The sequence below is a fragment of the Aspergillus karnatakaensis genome (assembly GCF_047715665.1).
Source record: "Aspergillus karnatakaensis strain CBS 102800 unplaced genomic scaffold BJY04scaffold_12, whole genome shotgun sequence".
NCBI classification, from domain to species: domain Eukaryota; kingdom Fungi; phylum Ascomycota; class Eurotiomycetes; order Eurotiales; family Aspergillaceae; genus Aspergillus; species Aspergillus karnatakaensis.
Genome location: NW_027395724.1, coordinates 293,494 through 307,512, shown reverse-complemented (window position 1 = coordinate 307,512; position 14,019 = coordinate 293,494). Strand labels below are relative to the sequence as shown.

At 50.6% G+C, this 14,019-nt stretch overlaps 5 protein-coding genes across 5 annotated transcripts; all 5 read left to right on the top strand.

Annotated features, from left to right (window-relative positions):
* Window positions 1-237: 237 nt before the first annotated feature.
* On the top strand, window positions 238-1,222 carry BJY04DRAFT_183592 (uncharacterized protein). The gene has a single exon (XM_073710493.1). It carries the CDS (start codon window positions 558-560, stop codon window positions 777-779), a length of 222 nt encoding a protein of 73 aa, XP_073573772.1. The 5' UTR covers window positions 238-557; the 3' UTR covers window positions 780-1,222.
* Window positions 1,223-1,225: 3 nt separating this feature from the next.
* Window positions 1,226-3,790, top strand: BJY04DRAFT_183588 (MFS transporter). Its single transcript, XM_073710492.1, has 6 exons — window positions 1,226-1,716; window positions 1,791-1,805; window positions 1,871-2,193; window positions 2,249-2,511; window positions 2,568-2,937; window positions 3,026-3,790. Exons 1-6 carry the CDS (start codon window positions 1,318-1,320, stop codon window positions 3,162-3,164), a joined length of 1,509 nt encoding a protein of 502 aa, XP_073573771.1. The 5' UTR covers window positions 1,226-1,317; the 3' UTR covers window positions 3,165-3,790.
* A 231-nt stretch (window positions 3,791-4,021) lies between these two features.
* BJY04DRAFT_215843 (SNAP receptor SNC2) lies at window positions 4,022-4,842 on the top strand (the record flags this gene model as incomplete). The annotated part of the gene is made up of 3 exons (XM_073715578.1): window positions 4,022-4,126; window positions 4,535-4,766; window positions 4,823-4,842. 3 exons carry the CDS (start codon window positions 4,022-4,024, stop codon window positions 4,840-4,842), a joined length of 357 nt encoding a protein of 118 aa, XP_073573770.1.
* Window positions 4,843-6,528: 1,686 nt separating this feature from the next.
* On the top strand, window positions 6,529-9,336 carry argEF (bifunctional acetylglutamate kinase/N-acetyl-gamma-glutamyl-phosphate reductase; the record flags this gene model as incomplete). The annotated part of the gene is made up of 3 exons (XM_073713679.1): window positions 6,529-8,931; window positions 8,983-9,223; window positions 9,281-9,336. The coding sequence occupies 3 exons, from the start codon at window positions 6,529-6,531 to the stop codon at window positions 9,334-9,336; spliced, it is 2,700 nt and encodes an 899-aa protein (XP_073573769.1).
* Window positions 9,337-10,531: 1,195 nt separating this feature from the next.
* On the top strand, window positions 10,532-12,686 carry BJY04DRAFT_215841 (Rad21/Rec8 N terminal domain protein; the record flags this gene model as incomplete). Its single annotated transcript, XM_073715577.1, has 5 exons — window positions 10,532-10,578; window positions 10,631-10,765; window positions 10,821-11,289; window positions 11,341-11,883; window positions 11,934-12,686. 5 exons carry the CDS (start codon window positions 10,532-10,534, stop codon window positions 12,684-12,686), a joined length of 1,947 nt encoding a protein of 648 aa, XP_073573768.1.
* Between the last annotated feature and the right edge of the window lie 1,333 nt (window positions 12,687-14,019).

Sequence of the window (14,019 nt, the reverse complement as noted above, 5' to 3'; positions counted from 1 at the left end):
TCAATTCTCCCACACGGAAGAGTCTCGTCAATGATTGTGTCGAAGAAGCAGCATCAAAATTGGGTAGTTGAGTGCGGTTTATAGGTACTCAAAAATATACGATGAGATCATACTGTTCGTTCGAGGGTGGGATTGCTCCAACTTTGCCAGATTGGGCATGGCTGTCACTGCCCGAAACTACTTATACGTGCCTAACCGACACCGTCAGGTTCCGGGATTATCCATTCAGTTCGATATGCATGTCTCTGGCGCTAAACCAGTCCATATTTAGCTATCGCACTCGACGGTTGTTTCGAGAATCAGGTGGTTCATCGTCTGGGCCACGCACATCGGGCCGTCTTGGGCCTAATTTACTGACATACGAGTAGTTAATACGCATGAGTGGATATAGTTCTGGAAACAACATTGTTTCAAGCGTCTCTATATCAAACTAAGGAACAGCTTGGGCTATTCCACTTCCGAGCGATCATTACCAGGATCACCTCAAACCAGCTTACTTTCGCTTGGAGCTCCGAGCAAGTCGCAACCTTCAAATAAGCCTGCAAGGTACGCATCGAATGACAAAGGCCAGTCTCGCCGGAGGCCTGGCCTTGCCTTTATGCTTATTAGGTAGGTACCCCCCTCAGGCTTCAAGTCCACCTACATCGTTCTTTTATAGCCCCCACTGGCAGTCCCTCAAGGGCAATGCTCCATCAAAAGTGATCTGCTGCCCTCCCTCACCTCTATCAAATTCAGCTGATTTACGAGCTGGCACCACTACAAAACGTTTAACGCTATGATACTGGGCGAATACAAACCGAAGTTGATGTTCTGCACGGATCCTTCAGGAACGGCTTTTTCATTCTCTCATCTACTGTCGGGGGGTCAAAGAGGAATAGATCGGCTGATACTGACACTACTAGACTTCTTATTCTTAACCAAAAAAACCAAGAAGGGTCCCCGTGGCTTGTCAGGCTGGCTGTCTGCTCATCTTCCAGGCTAGATTAGTGCAAATATGAGTCACAAAGGTTACAGTTCGGACTTGGCCTATGCATACTTCTACATTCTGATGGTCGGGGTCGCATAGTACTCGTGTCAATGTAATGTCTTCAGGGCCAAATACTAGGTAACGTCTTGCGAAGGACACTTCTCAGAGTAGATGAATAGAAAATCTGGAGGTTTATAGATGCCAAAGCAAGATCACCATCATACATACTCGCCCACAGGAAGTGAGCAATCTCCCACGCTAGCCTGGATGTGGATAGCAACGAGCCATACCTAGGTATCGGGCTCTAAATCAAGTAATGCACAACTCTATGGAGAATAATCAACAGCCGCATGAGAAACAGAAAGTATGGGACTGGTCGTCAAAAGAAACTACCTAACAACCTCGTATTTTACTATTACGTAGGTAATTTCTCCGCAATCTCCCCGCCCGTGTCCAAGACTCAAGCTATATTAAATGGCTTTGGCAATGACTTTCTGACTCCAACTCTCCTACAATTCTCTTCACATCTATCACGGTCTTGTAATTCAGAAATGTCGGCAACGGAGACCATCGAGTTCGCCCCCCGGGTGGAACATTGCAGTCTACCAAACGAACCGTACGCTCCTGACCCAGAGGCAACCGTCGTTCGAGCCAAGCAAAGGTGGAATGATCCTGCCATCAACAAATGGCGCATCGCTGCGGCCTTTGCCAGTTTTGCTGTCATCGGTGCCAGTGATGGTGTTTACGGCGTCAGTTCGCCTCTCCCACAATGCGAAGCATTTCTCTGTGACATGGCTCGCTAACACGGCACCGTTATATGTAGGCTTTAGTTCCATACGTACGAGCACCCAACGCCCCATTGCCATCTGAGTATCCATAGCTAACTCGATCTTCTCAACTTAGATACGCGAAGACTTCAATTTGTCCACGACTGTCGTGTCTTTGATTTTCATGACCCCATTCGCCGGGTATACCTTGGCCTCTGTAGCAGTGAACAAAATACATATGACCTTGGGCCAGAGAGGAATTGCAATTATTGCTCCGCTGTGCCATCTCATTCCTTTCATCGTCATGGCTACTGTTCCTCGCTTTCCCGTGCTTCTCGTTGCATATGCTTTCGTCGGTCTTGGAAACGGACTGATCGATGCTGCCTGGAACTCGTGGGTTGGTGATATGGCCAGCGCCAGTACCCTGATGGGGCTTCTCCATGCTTTCTATGGACTAGGGTGTGTTTTTCATATTCTTCCTGGTGTATAGCCCTGCTAATTTACTTCTAATCAGAGCAACCGTAAGCCCTGCCATTGCAACTGCAATGATTGACCGCGGCTTGAAATGGTCTACATTCTATTACACTCTCCTCGGTGGATCTGCATTAGAATTCGCAAGCAGTAGTCTTCTTTTCTGGCCAGAGGACGCTGAGAAGTTCCGGATCAACAACCCAAAAACCCCAGGTTCCACAAAAGACTCGAGAACTACGGAAGCCGTGAAAAGCAAAGTCACCTGGGTCCTGGCTCTCTTCTTATTTGTTTATATGGGCGTGGAAGGTGAGTTACGCTCTTCCCTTCTTAAAATATAACACTTTAACCAGACAAAACAACAGTGTCAATCGGCGGCTGGATCGTTGAATTCATGATGCAGGTCCGCGACGGCGGCGCCGTGGAATCAGGCCTCATCCCTACCGGCTTTTGGGCCGGTATCACAGTCGGCCGTGTTGTGCTGGGATTTGTAAACGAGATGCTTGGTGAGAGGCTCGCCGTGATCATCTACCTGGTTCTATCAATCGCTCTTGAGCTTGTTTTCTGGCTTGTTCCCCAGTTCATTGTCTCTGCTGTGGCAGTATCATTGATCGGATTCTTCACGGGGCCGCTTTTCCCTGCTGCCGTGACTGTTGCTGCGAAGTTGCTGCCGAAGCATCTGCACACGCCAAGTATTGGGCTGATTTCGGCTTTTGCGGGCAGTGGTGGTGCGATGTGAGTTCTCTTCTTCACTGATACAAACAGCAGCTGGAGGGATAACTGGCTGTGAGGAGACAGTGGCTAACTCTCTTGTTTTCGGCAGATTGCCCTTCGTCGCTGGTGCTATTGCGCAGCCGCATGGGGTCTCGAGTTTACAGCCGTTTGCTCTAGCACTTCTGGTGACAATTGCCGTGCTCTGGTTGCTTTTGCCGAGGAAGGCGCGGCATTTTCATGAAAATTAATCTAATCTAAACAGAAGCTATCCAGGGAGTCGTTAAATAGCTAGTAGGGAGTCGTGACGCGCTGGTTGAAAAAGCGTTCACAGCGGGTATACGCAAGGTGGCGATGGACAAAAGTTGCAAGGCTTACAAGATATATATAACCTGCTTTGTTTATCCATTCGTAACGTCAGATGTAGGCTGTTCTTCCAGGGCAAAAAGTAGAAGCTGGTATCAGATGTGTTTTCGAGTCTAAATGAATAATATACTCGACAGTGAACATTCAGGTACGGAGTAACACGAGCTTGCTGTAACATCCTGCAAGAGGAGGGGTTCATCTGTGACAGGGTCGGGTTCAAGTTCCTCCTCAAAACAGCCTTCCAACCTTGTTTCCAGCGCAGCCCCTTTTCGCCTGCCCTGAATAATAGGGCTGTCATCTTGCAAGAATCTAGCGACTTATTGAGTCCCAGCCGCAATCCATTCTTTGTACTATTCATAAAGGCCGCTTTGATTGGCGAAGGCGAGGGATTATTGACCGGTGCCTATTCCCCATCAGTCCAAGAATAACTTCAACCTTAGCTGGCCCAAGCGTCACGTGTTGCCACCCCGACGAGCCGAATCGAAACCGCCTGTCAGCGACCATCCCATCACCGTCACCTTCGTCAGCCTTCCCCGTTTTTCATCTTCATCTCTCCTCCTCGCAACTCATTGTCGTCATTTTCTTCACCGTTTACGATAGGAACTACGCTCTCTGATATTGTACCTCCTCTCTTCGCCAGATCTCGAACCGCCCTCCTGTTTCCTGCCACGCCCGAACCGCCGCCAGCGATCGCTGATATTTGCGACGACGTGGTCTTGTGATCAAGCCATTTTAACACAACATGTCTGAACAACCCTACGACCCCTATATTCCTGCCGGCTCCAACGCTGCTAGCGGCAGCACTGCGCAGCAAAATGGCGACAACCGGACGCGAGAAATCGACCGGGTGAGTTTGAACTTTGATACCTACCTACCACTTTCCATGGAGGATATTCTGGCGATGGCAGCAGCAGCACCACCAAGACAACTTTGAGACCCTTGGCAAACTCTATGGCAACTACGAATGAAATCAAAGTTGCCTGTAGTTTTACGTCTTCTGGCGACACCCGAAATGGGGAATCTTCGCATGGTTGTCTTCTCCGACCGTTTCGGGTGTTGTCGATGACAGTACGACTCGGTCTCATCTCTGTTGTTTTACGTCTTTTGGGACACCCAAAATGTCGAACCTTTGCACGGGAGTTTTCTCCGACCATGTTTTGGGTGTTGTTTATGACAGTATCACTCGGGCTCATCTGGCTGTTAACCGGATTGCCTTCACTCGTATGTCGCACTTACTAACTTTCTCCCTCTTTAGAAAATTCAAGAAACCGTCGATACCATGCGCTCAAACATCTTCAAGGTCTCAGAGCGTGGCGAGCGTCTAGATTCGCTGCAGGACAAGACCGATAACCTTGCCGTGTCAGCGCAAGGTTTCCGCAGAGGCGCCAACCGCGTGCGAAAGCAAATGTGGTGGAAGGACATGAAGATGCGCGTGTGCTTGATTATTTGTATCATCCTGTTGCTCGTGGTGATCATCGTTCCTGCTGGTAAGAAAGACGCCCCCGGAGTCCCGCGCGAGTCAGCTCGACTAACAGCTGCTTAGTTGTCACCTCTACACGTTAAGCTACGAGAAATCAATGACGGTCATGTTTGCTGGGACACATTCCCCCCCGAGATCCTCTGCGGCGCCGCCGTTGCAGTTTTGTTTTCAGCCTCTAATACCTTGTGTGCTTGTTATTGGGCGTCAAATCCTGTTATTGTCATGAATGAAGGAAGCCATATTCTAGCAGGCCTTGGGACGCGATGAATTGATCTGGTTCTTTTTTTTTGCTTCGAATGAGGGCGATGCCACACGACTCGCCGGTCGATGGCGAAGCGAAGATGTAAATGATACTCTGGTGTTTCTTGTTTTTAAGTATGGCATACCGACTTTCCTTCTCATGTGCTATTGTGCTTTCGTCCTAGCCTCTATAATGAATGTTATTATACCAGTCTGAGTAATCGTTATGAGAGACTAGCAAAGCTCGAATAATGGCTACTCGGTTTTGCAGAAACTCCACCGAACTGAGCACTGGAGCAGCGAGCTAGGCTCTGGTTGTGGCATTGTTGATCACTCAAGTAGGAAGAAGTGCTCTTATGTAGTCTTATAACAGTCCACTAATCACCTTAATATTTATGTCAGACTTGACCTACAACACCGACACTTCACCGACGCTGATATTGGTATTAAGTCAACTTGTGCAAGTATCTTCACATGCTCTTATTAGTGGACCGCTGTCGAAGAACAGACTCCAGCCCGCAGTCCATTGACTAAGGCAATGCCGCACGGCGCACAGGGAGATTATCATTAGTTAAAAAGATCAGATAATGACAGCGAGGCAGACCCGCATAATTGGGAGCTGCATCTGGGCTCTTGGACGCTATCCACACGAGAACGAGGGAGGAGACTCTATTCGTTGAAGATGGCAAAAGCGAGACCGCTAGAATGGGGGGAGGGGCGTTGAGGAAAAAGATCTAATCTGATAACCGAATGGCATGACGGACTGGGCAAGCGAAAGCCTGAAGAAAATCCACCGGGTCTCCAGTTCTTGTCATGTCCTTGCTTGATTGCTTCAAGTGTGGGAGTATAAGAAGAGCGACGATGGGTCGGAAATGGGAGGCCCTTCTTCTCTTCAAAGTTCCAAGTACTGGTACATGGGTTGTCTGAGTCACGGGCGGTCTGTCGGCTCCGATCTTCGCAGGCTCACCTACTACTGACCTTGGAACGGTCTGCTGTTTTCTTCTTCTCTTTGCCTTTTGCTGCTTGAAGACCGTTGGGCTGTTAAGTCGCGCGCGCATCTACCCTGTATATATACTGCCCCTCGGGTTTCCGGTAAATCCCTCACCACCAGCTCGCAGCCAGGTACCTCCATTTTTCAGATCTGCGCGATTTGGGGTTCTCAGCCTGCAACAACCTTGGGTAAGAACCTGGAGTAAGTGCACGAACCCCCAATTGCAGTTTGTCCCAAATATTTGCTTTTTTGCCCGATGGCGAGGCAGGGAGAGAAAAAAAGAAAGGAAATTCGCTGCGGTTCCTGGGCTCCGACAGACTGTCATTCGTTGGGGAGCGGCAAATTCGACCAGTCGACCAGTCCCTACGGTCGAACCCGCAGACCGCAGCTCCGCACAACCTTTTTTCCCTCACTGTGACTCCTCCGCCTCGACCTTCTTGTTTCTTATACTTCACTTGATCCTCACTTCTCTCTGGCAATTTTTCTCACTCTCGCTTCTCTCTAGATTCTTCTCCGACTAGCTTGACGAAGCTGCCGCATGCTGGTTGGCAGAATGTTCTCCCTTCGCACCGCTGTGCGGAGAGCTTCCACCACCAAGCCCCTCCGAGCGCTCTCCGCACCGCACGCCGTTGCCTCTCCCACAGCTCGTGCCGCGCTCAAGGCCTCTGCCGTGCCATTGCTGCAGAGCCGTCACTACTCTCGTGCCTCCGATCCTCAGCTTTCCTCTACCCGCTCCACTGTCGTCCAGTTGCTAAGCAACATCGGCTCCAAGCGTGAGGTCCAGCAGTACCTTTCTCACTTTACCTCGGTCTCTTCCCAGCAATTCGCCGTCATCAAGGTCGGTGGTGCCATTATTACTGAACACCTCGAGACCCTTTCCTCCGCGCTCGCATTCCTGAATCATGTCGGTCTCTACCCTATCGTCGTCCACGGCGCCGGCCCCCAACTGAACCGTATGCTCGAGGCTGCGGGAGTGGAACCACAATTTGAGGATGGTATCCGAGTCACCGATGGCAAGACATTGGCTTTGGCCCGCAAGCTGTTCTTGGAGGAGAATTTGAAGTTGGTGGAAGAGTTGGAGCGCATTGGTGTCCGGGCTCGCCCGCTCACCGCTGGTGTCTTCCAGGCTGACTACCTTGACAAGGAGAAGTACAATTTGGTTGGAAAGATCAATGGCGTCAACAAGAAGCCGATCGAGTCAGCGATTGAGGCTGGCTGCCTTCCTATCCTTACATCAATGGCGGAGACCCCCGATGGCCAGGTGCTCAACGTCAATGCCGATGTCGCCGCCGGAGAGCTGGCGCGTTCCCTCCAGCCTCTCAAGATCGTCTACCTTGCCGAGAAGGGTGGTTTGTTCAACGGCGATACCGGCGAGAAGATTTCCGCCATTAACCTTGACGAGGAATACGATCACCTCATGACACAGTGGTGGGTGCGCCACGGTACTCGTCTGAAGATCAAGGAGATGAAGGACCTGCTCAGCGACCTTCCCCGTACCTCCAGCGTTGCCATCATCCACCCCGCCGATCTGCAGAAGGAGCTCTTCACCGACTCCGGCGCCGGAACTCTGATCCGCCGCGGAAACAAGGTGCACACCAAGACATCTCTTTCCGAGTTTGATGACTTGACCCAGCTTAAGGAAGTCCTGGTCCGTGACCGCGAAGGACTCGACGCTCGTGCGACCGTCGATCGTTACGTCGAGGGTCTCCGCGAGCGCGACTTCAAGGCCTACTTTGATGAGCCCATGAACGGTCTCGCCGTCGTTCTTCCCCAAGCCAAGGACGCCGTCTCCTCCGCCGCCCACCTGGCTACCTTCACCATCACCAAGTCCGGCTGGTTGACTAACGTGGCCGATAACGTCTTCACCTCTATCAAGAAGGACTACCCCAAGCTCGTCTGGACCGTCAAGGAGGACGATGAGAACCTGACCTGGTTCTTCGACAAGGCCGATGGCAGCCTCAGTCGCGATGGTGAGGTTCTCTTCTGGTACGGCGTAGAGAGCAGCGACGAAGTCAAGCTGCTTGTCCAGGAGTTCACCCAGCACGGCCGCCAGATGTTCGGTGACATTAACCTCGAGTCCCGCCTCCAGCGTGCCGCTCACGCCGCTGCCAACATCGGTAGCCCTCTTGGTGCTGCTGGACAGAAGCGTACCTTCTCTACCGCCACCAACGCCCTCCGTGCTTCTCGCTTCGGGCGCCCTTCAGCACCTATGCAAACCGTTCGCACCTACGCCACCACCAACCCCAACCCTCCCCTCGGCGAGAAGAACAAGTCCAACACCAAGCCCTCCAAAGTTGCCCTCATCGGCGCTCGTGGCTACACCGGACAGGCTCTGATCAGCCTCATCAACTCCCACCCCCACCTTGACCTGCGTCACGTTTCTTCTCGCGAGCTGGCTGGCAAGAAGCTGCAGGGCTACGACAAGCGCGAAATCATCTACGAGAATCTGAGCCCCGAGGATGTCAAGCGCATGTCCGCCAACGGTGAAGTTGATTGCTGGGTTATGGCCCTTCCCAATGGCGTTTGCAAGCCCTTCGTCGATGCGGTTGACCAGGGTGCCCAAGATGGAAACGTGATTGTCGACCTCAGCGCTGACTACCGCTTTGACGACAAGTGGACCTACGGTCTTCCTGAGTTGGTCACCCGCTCAAAGATCGCCCAGGCCACTCGTATTGCCAACCCTGGCTGCTACGCCACTGCCTCTCAGGTCGCCATCGCTCCTATCGTTCCTCACCTCGGTGGACAGCCCACCGTCTTCGGTGTTTCTGGCTACTCCGGCGCGGGTACCAAGCCTAGCCCCAAGAACGACGTGCAGAACCTCACCAACAACATCATTCCTTACTCTTTGACCGATCACATCCACGAGAGGGAGATCAGCGCTCAGCTCGGTACCCCCATCGCCTTTATGCCCCACGTTGCCGTTTGGTTCCAGGGCATCAGTGTATGTTTTCCAGCAGTTCTCCACCTGGGCTTCTGTGCTAACACTCCATAGCTCACAATAAACATCCCCCTCAAGGAGGCCATGTCCTCCCGTGATATCCGCAACATCTACCAGGATCGCTATGCCGGTGAGAAGCTCGTCAAGATCATCGGCGAACCTCCCCTGGTCAAGGCCATCGCCGGCCGCCACGGCGTCGAAGTCGGTGGCTTCGCTGTTCACTCCAACGAGAAGCGTGTCGTTGTCTGCGCGACTATCGATAACCTTCTCAAGGGTGCCGCCACCCAATGCCTGCGTATGCCTCTTCTTTCTCTAGTCTTTCCTTGAATGACGGAACTAACGAATGATATAGAAAACATGAACCTCGCCCTAGGGTACAACGAGTACGAGGGCATCCCTCTTGAATAGACATTTAGCGCTTGTTACGTTATAAATCTTGTGTCGATATAAAAAGGTTTTTTGTTTTAGTTTACCCTACTTGGTAAGCCAGGGTAGGTGTGTTCGTATGTGTGTGCACTGTGAGATAATCTGAATCGAATTTTGGGTGTTTTATTTTCATCTATAACTGGTTGAATTGATATACCATTTTCTATTTCCTACTCCCTTCTCAGCTTACTTCGTGCCGCGGGTGTCTATACATGGGGTGATCTGAAGAAATTAGGCCAAACATGTATAGGCTGCTGCTTGCTTCTAGGTATTTGATTCCATTTTTTGGCTCTCTTTAGATTGCCGTCCTTGATTGTCAAGGGAAACGATTTTGTTGCTGGTTACGATTGCCCAGTACCCACCCGTCTCCGTTCTTATAAAGGAGTTCATCTGGGTGAAAAGTAGATAATCTACGAGATCCCATGAGAATCAGATATATCACTCCAATACCGATGCGGTCTTACTTCCTACAAAGGTGGAGGAAATGTCGAGACGCGTTTGAGCACATTTAAATCCTCTCCCTTTCCCAGCTTCTCTTCTTCCTCCACCTCCTTTTTAACATTGTTTCTTGATTCAACATCTTTGTTACCATTCCTAGTGTCATTCGGCCGTTGAGAAGACAAGAATTGGGTCTCACCTGGTCTTTCACGAAGACTAATCTTGCTTTTGAGGCTTGATTTGGGGATTGTCCTGGGTGTCGGTAAGAGCTCGAGTTTCTCGCTTTCCTCGCGGTGTCTCTGTCGAGTCTCTTCAGAGATAGCCTATTTTCTTTGAACCTTTTGACTAACCCGAGGATCTATTTTCATTCCCTTAATAGACCAGCTCCTCGTTGTCGTCATCGTCTACTTCCCCGTCTCTAAGTACCACCCGCAACGATAGGGTGGAAAGGTTCGCAATGTTCTACAGTCATGAGAGTACGTCCTCATCATTGGGATCGTATCTCGGTCTCCTCGCGTCTCAATACCTCAGAGTGCTAAGTTTCCGTTTTCAGTACTTACCTCTCCTGAGCATGGCGTGGCTACAGTCTGGTGCGTCACCCACTCACTCACACTCTATGGCTCGTACTTACCGGGTACGATGCAGGCTCGTTGCTACCCTGGGCGCGCGATCCATCTCTCGAAGGTTGAACAAGAAGGCTATACAAAATGTGGACGTTCCCAAAGCTTGTGGAGTCATCATGGATCCGGTGGCACCGATGGCGTTGAGACTTCAAAGCAATCTCTTGTATGTTCCCCGCCTAAAGTGAAGGGAAAATCTGACGATACTTGCTATATAGGTACGGTGTCTCGAGGGTCTACAGCCAGCAATGCGGTTACACATTGGTCGACGTCCAGTCGGTGCACGACAAAATGAGACAGATGCTGAGATCGCTACCGTCTGCGGGATTGGATCCTTCTGCTGGGAAAGCCAAGTTTGTTTCCATTGCTGCGCACTTATGGTGTGAGACTAATTATGGCATCTGTTAGACCCGAACAGCTCATCCTTCCATACGATCCTTCATTCCTACCGGAGAACAATCTTGCGAATCTATGCTTGGATCTCTCAAAGCTCAATAGTCTGCTTGAGACGGATACAAGCCAGCAATCTAGTATCTTCATACCTCGGACCCCGGATCTCAGTCAGTCAGCTCTTTCGGGAGGCTCTGACCTGCAATTGCATCTTCCGTCCGACGACGGCATCTTGAGAAACATCGGTGGCTTCAGCTCTGAAGCGGATATAGGTAGCTCAGCACACGGTGGTCTCGACTTTGGCCAAATGATGGGCTCGTCTCTCAACGAGAATGGAGGAGGCTTACTTCTGCAACCAGACTTCGAGTTTGATGAGAACGGTAACATAATTGAGCTCGAGATAAGACGTCAAAGTGAGATGAGGCAGATTAGGCCAACCAGTGAAGTGAGAGAAAGCGGCCTCAATGAGCCCACGTGGGATGATCAGGTAGGTGTATGCAATGTTTTCTCTTCAGGCTACTGACTCTTTCACCTACAGCCCATGCCTGCTGGAGATGACATTGAGTTGGCGATAACCGAAGAGCCCGCTCGACCTGTTCGTCCTACCATGATCGCCACCACCGAGGATCGTATCCTTGAGCAGGAAGCACAAGAGGGGCGCGATGAAGTCACGGCACCACAGAGACATAGAGTCCCCAAGATCCTTCATTCGGATGAGCAAACTTCGCTGCGCAATGTCGACTTGGCAGACATGAACGAGAATTACCTGCGCAACATGACCGTGTCGTCGAGGCAGAAGCGACACAACAAAATACCAACACAGGCGAAGAAGAATGCTGCCCACTGGGTGTTTGGTGTCGGTATTGGCTACGTTGGTACCGGAGTAGGGACCTCGAGGGTTGACCATCCTTTGCAATTCTTCTCCGGTGATGATCTGTACCAGGCTCTCGTTCCAAATACAGGTCGCAAACGAGCATTGGACGATGACTCGGAGACTGAAGGACGACGAGTACGTGCAAGAGAAGACGATTATGAGATGGGTCGAATTGAACTTGTGGATGACAACAATTTCTGGAATGAGGTGTGTACAGCAATTGACTCGAGACATGGAGATTTAGTCTAACTTATCAGGATGTTGAACTCGGCCGTCGTGCTTCACCACCCCTTCATGACGACAATTCCTCTCAAATGCCCTGGAATATTACTGCCTCTATACAAAGCTCGCGCCATGGGTCTTCTGCAGCCAATGTACTTCGTGGTATCGGCAGCGTGAGCGATTTCTCGTCTCGTGGTATTCCAGAATCTGCTGCTTCCTTTGGTAGAGATGCTGGAATTGGTGCCTCGGGGATCGGACGTGCACGCAATCGACTAGTCAGCGCAAGTCCTCTTGCTGGACGGGGATTCCCTTATGACCTCGACAACCTGCCCATGCCAGACTACAATGAAGAAGATCTCGATAAACTCGGAGGGTTTGACCTAAGCGACTACCTTGGGGCTAGCAACATGGAAGACAGCAACTCCAACGCAGAGGCCGGTCAGTCTTACAGGAGCCAGCTCGAGCTCCAGAACAGTCTCACTGAATCGGTCATGGACCAGGAGGCTATCAACTTTCTTGACTTCCTGGCTTCCAAAATTGCCTCGCTGAATCTGGCTGGCGATAATGCTGGAGAAGACCCTAGCGCTAACGAGATCACATTCTCAACCCTATTGCCTCCGCAGAAAGTTTCTGCTACTGTCGCTACCCAAGGCCTTATGCATACCCTTGCACTTGCTACCAAGGGCTTCCTCCGCGTGCAGCAGGATGCATACGAAGATCAGAGTAGCGAGGAGCATGGTGTTCGGTATCAGTTTGGAGAGATTCACATCCGTCTCGTTGACGTGTAAGCTCAGCAGATTTACACTTTAGTTATAGGCACTGGTCCATATGGGGTTTCTTTTTTTTTTACGCCGGTTTCTGGCGGGAATTGATGCTGGAATGCATCCAATGTTCGAGTACATATCGCAGATCAATTTTATCTCTTGCAGAGCGTCGTACTCCGTTGAAGGTCTCGCTGGGCTATTCCTATTTTATCATTTGTTGAAGAAGGTTAGAAAGACATGTAAGTCCGTCATGACGGATTCGATGCTCTTTGCTCACCCTCACAGCAAAAAGTTCCGGAAGACATGGCTGCCTACAGTATACTCCTGTTGTAGACGGTAGGGAATACCCCAGTTCCGCAGACTCTGAATGGCACGGAATCAACAGCTAGGCTTCTTGAAAGTATGCTGTAGGCAGCTGTGTCTCCTTGATCTTCTCTTAATCCTGTTCTCTTCTTCTTTTTCTTCCACCTATATCCCTCCTATTCCTTCACTGTTTGCGCAAGTCCATTCCTCTTCACAACAGCCAGCGTATCTACACACACACACATTCCTGCAACCAATCTCTCCTCCAAGTACCTACTTTCTTGCCTCAATCAAGACATCAGTCAACAGCCATGGCTCCAACAACCCTCCCACCGGATTTTTCTTTACAGTATTCAAGTTCTATGTTACCTGGAACCTTATCTTCATCGCGTTGACCTTCTATTCTACTGGCACTCTTTTTCTGCCCTGTTACCGCCCTCTCTGGTCGTGGAAATGCTTGGGTTTCACGGTTGTTGAGGCTCCCTTTTTGGATCTTCGCATCCTTGTGCCTAATCAAATTCCAGAACTGGATTATAGGTCAAATAAGGTAAGTATCTATGGCTAGCTCCTGATTCTACGGCTGGATGTAGTTGACATGTATGTGTCTATAGGGATTGGTTACCGGCTCCTGAGATTTCGGATAACGAGGGGATGGCCATGGAGAAGCATGCGGGGTTGGAGTCTATTGTCTCGTAGAGAGAGATATGCGAGATGTTGTTACCTAGGTAGTTAGTCTGGATGCCATTATCCAAGACCATTCTTTCTTTCAGGCTCGTCTCTCTACTGCGTTGGTCAACTGAGGTCACCCGGCTAGTAGAAGAACGGAGGTGAGTCTCCAACTATAGTTTCACCATCTCAAGATCTATCATATCATCTTGATTTATCGAGCATCACATGGCTGCAATCCGCATAACCATTCATACCCCCTCTTCCCTCAGCCCACTGCTCTTACACGTGTGAAGGAAAGTCCACTTCCACGCAGCCTTGCCACGACCCCAACCCACCAACCGTCTGAGTCCGTTTTCTGTGAAACCGGAATATGAAGAAACTTGCT

Bases quoted from the DNA above. Each gene is read 5' to 3' on its own strand.
- BJY04DRAFT_183592 (XM_073710493.1), top strand. From the start codon at position 558: ATGACAAAGGCCAGTCTCGCCGGAGGCCTGGCCTTGCCTTTATGCTTA.
- BJY04DRAFT_183588 (XM_073710492.1), top strand. From the start codon at position 1,318: ATGAGAAACAGAAAGTATGGGACTGGTCGTCAAAAGAAACTACCTAAC. The intron at 2,194-2,248 runs GTGTGTTTTTCA...ACTTCTAATCAG, and splicing joins CATGCTTTCTATGGACTAGG to AGCAACCGTAAGCCCTGCCA. The intron at 2,512-2,567 runs GTGAGTTACGCT...ACAAAACAACAG, and splicing joins TGTTTATATGGGCGTGGAAG to TGTCAATCGGCGGCTGGATC.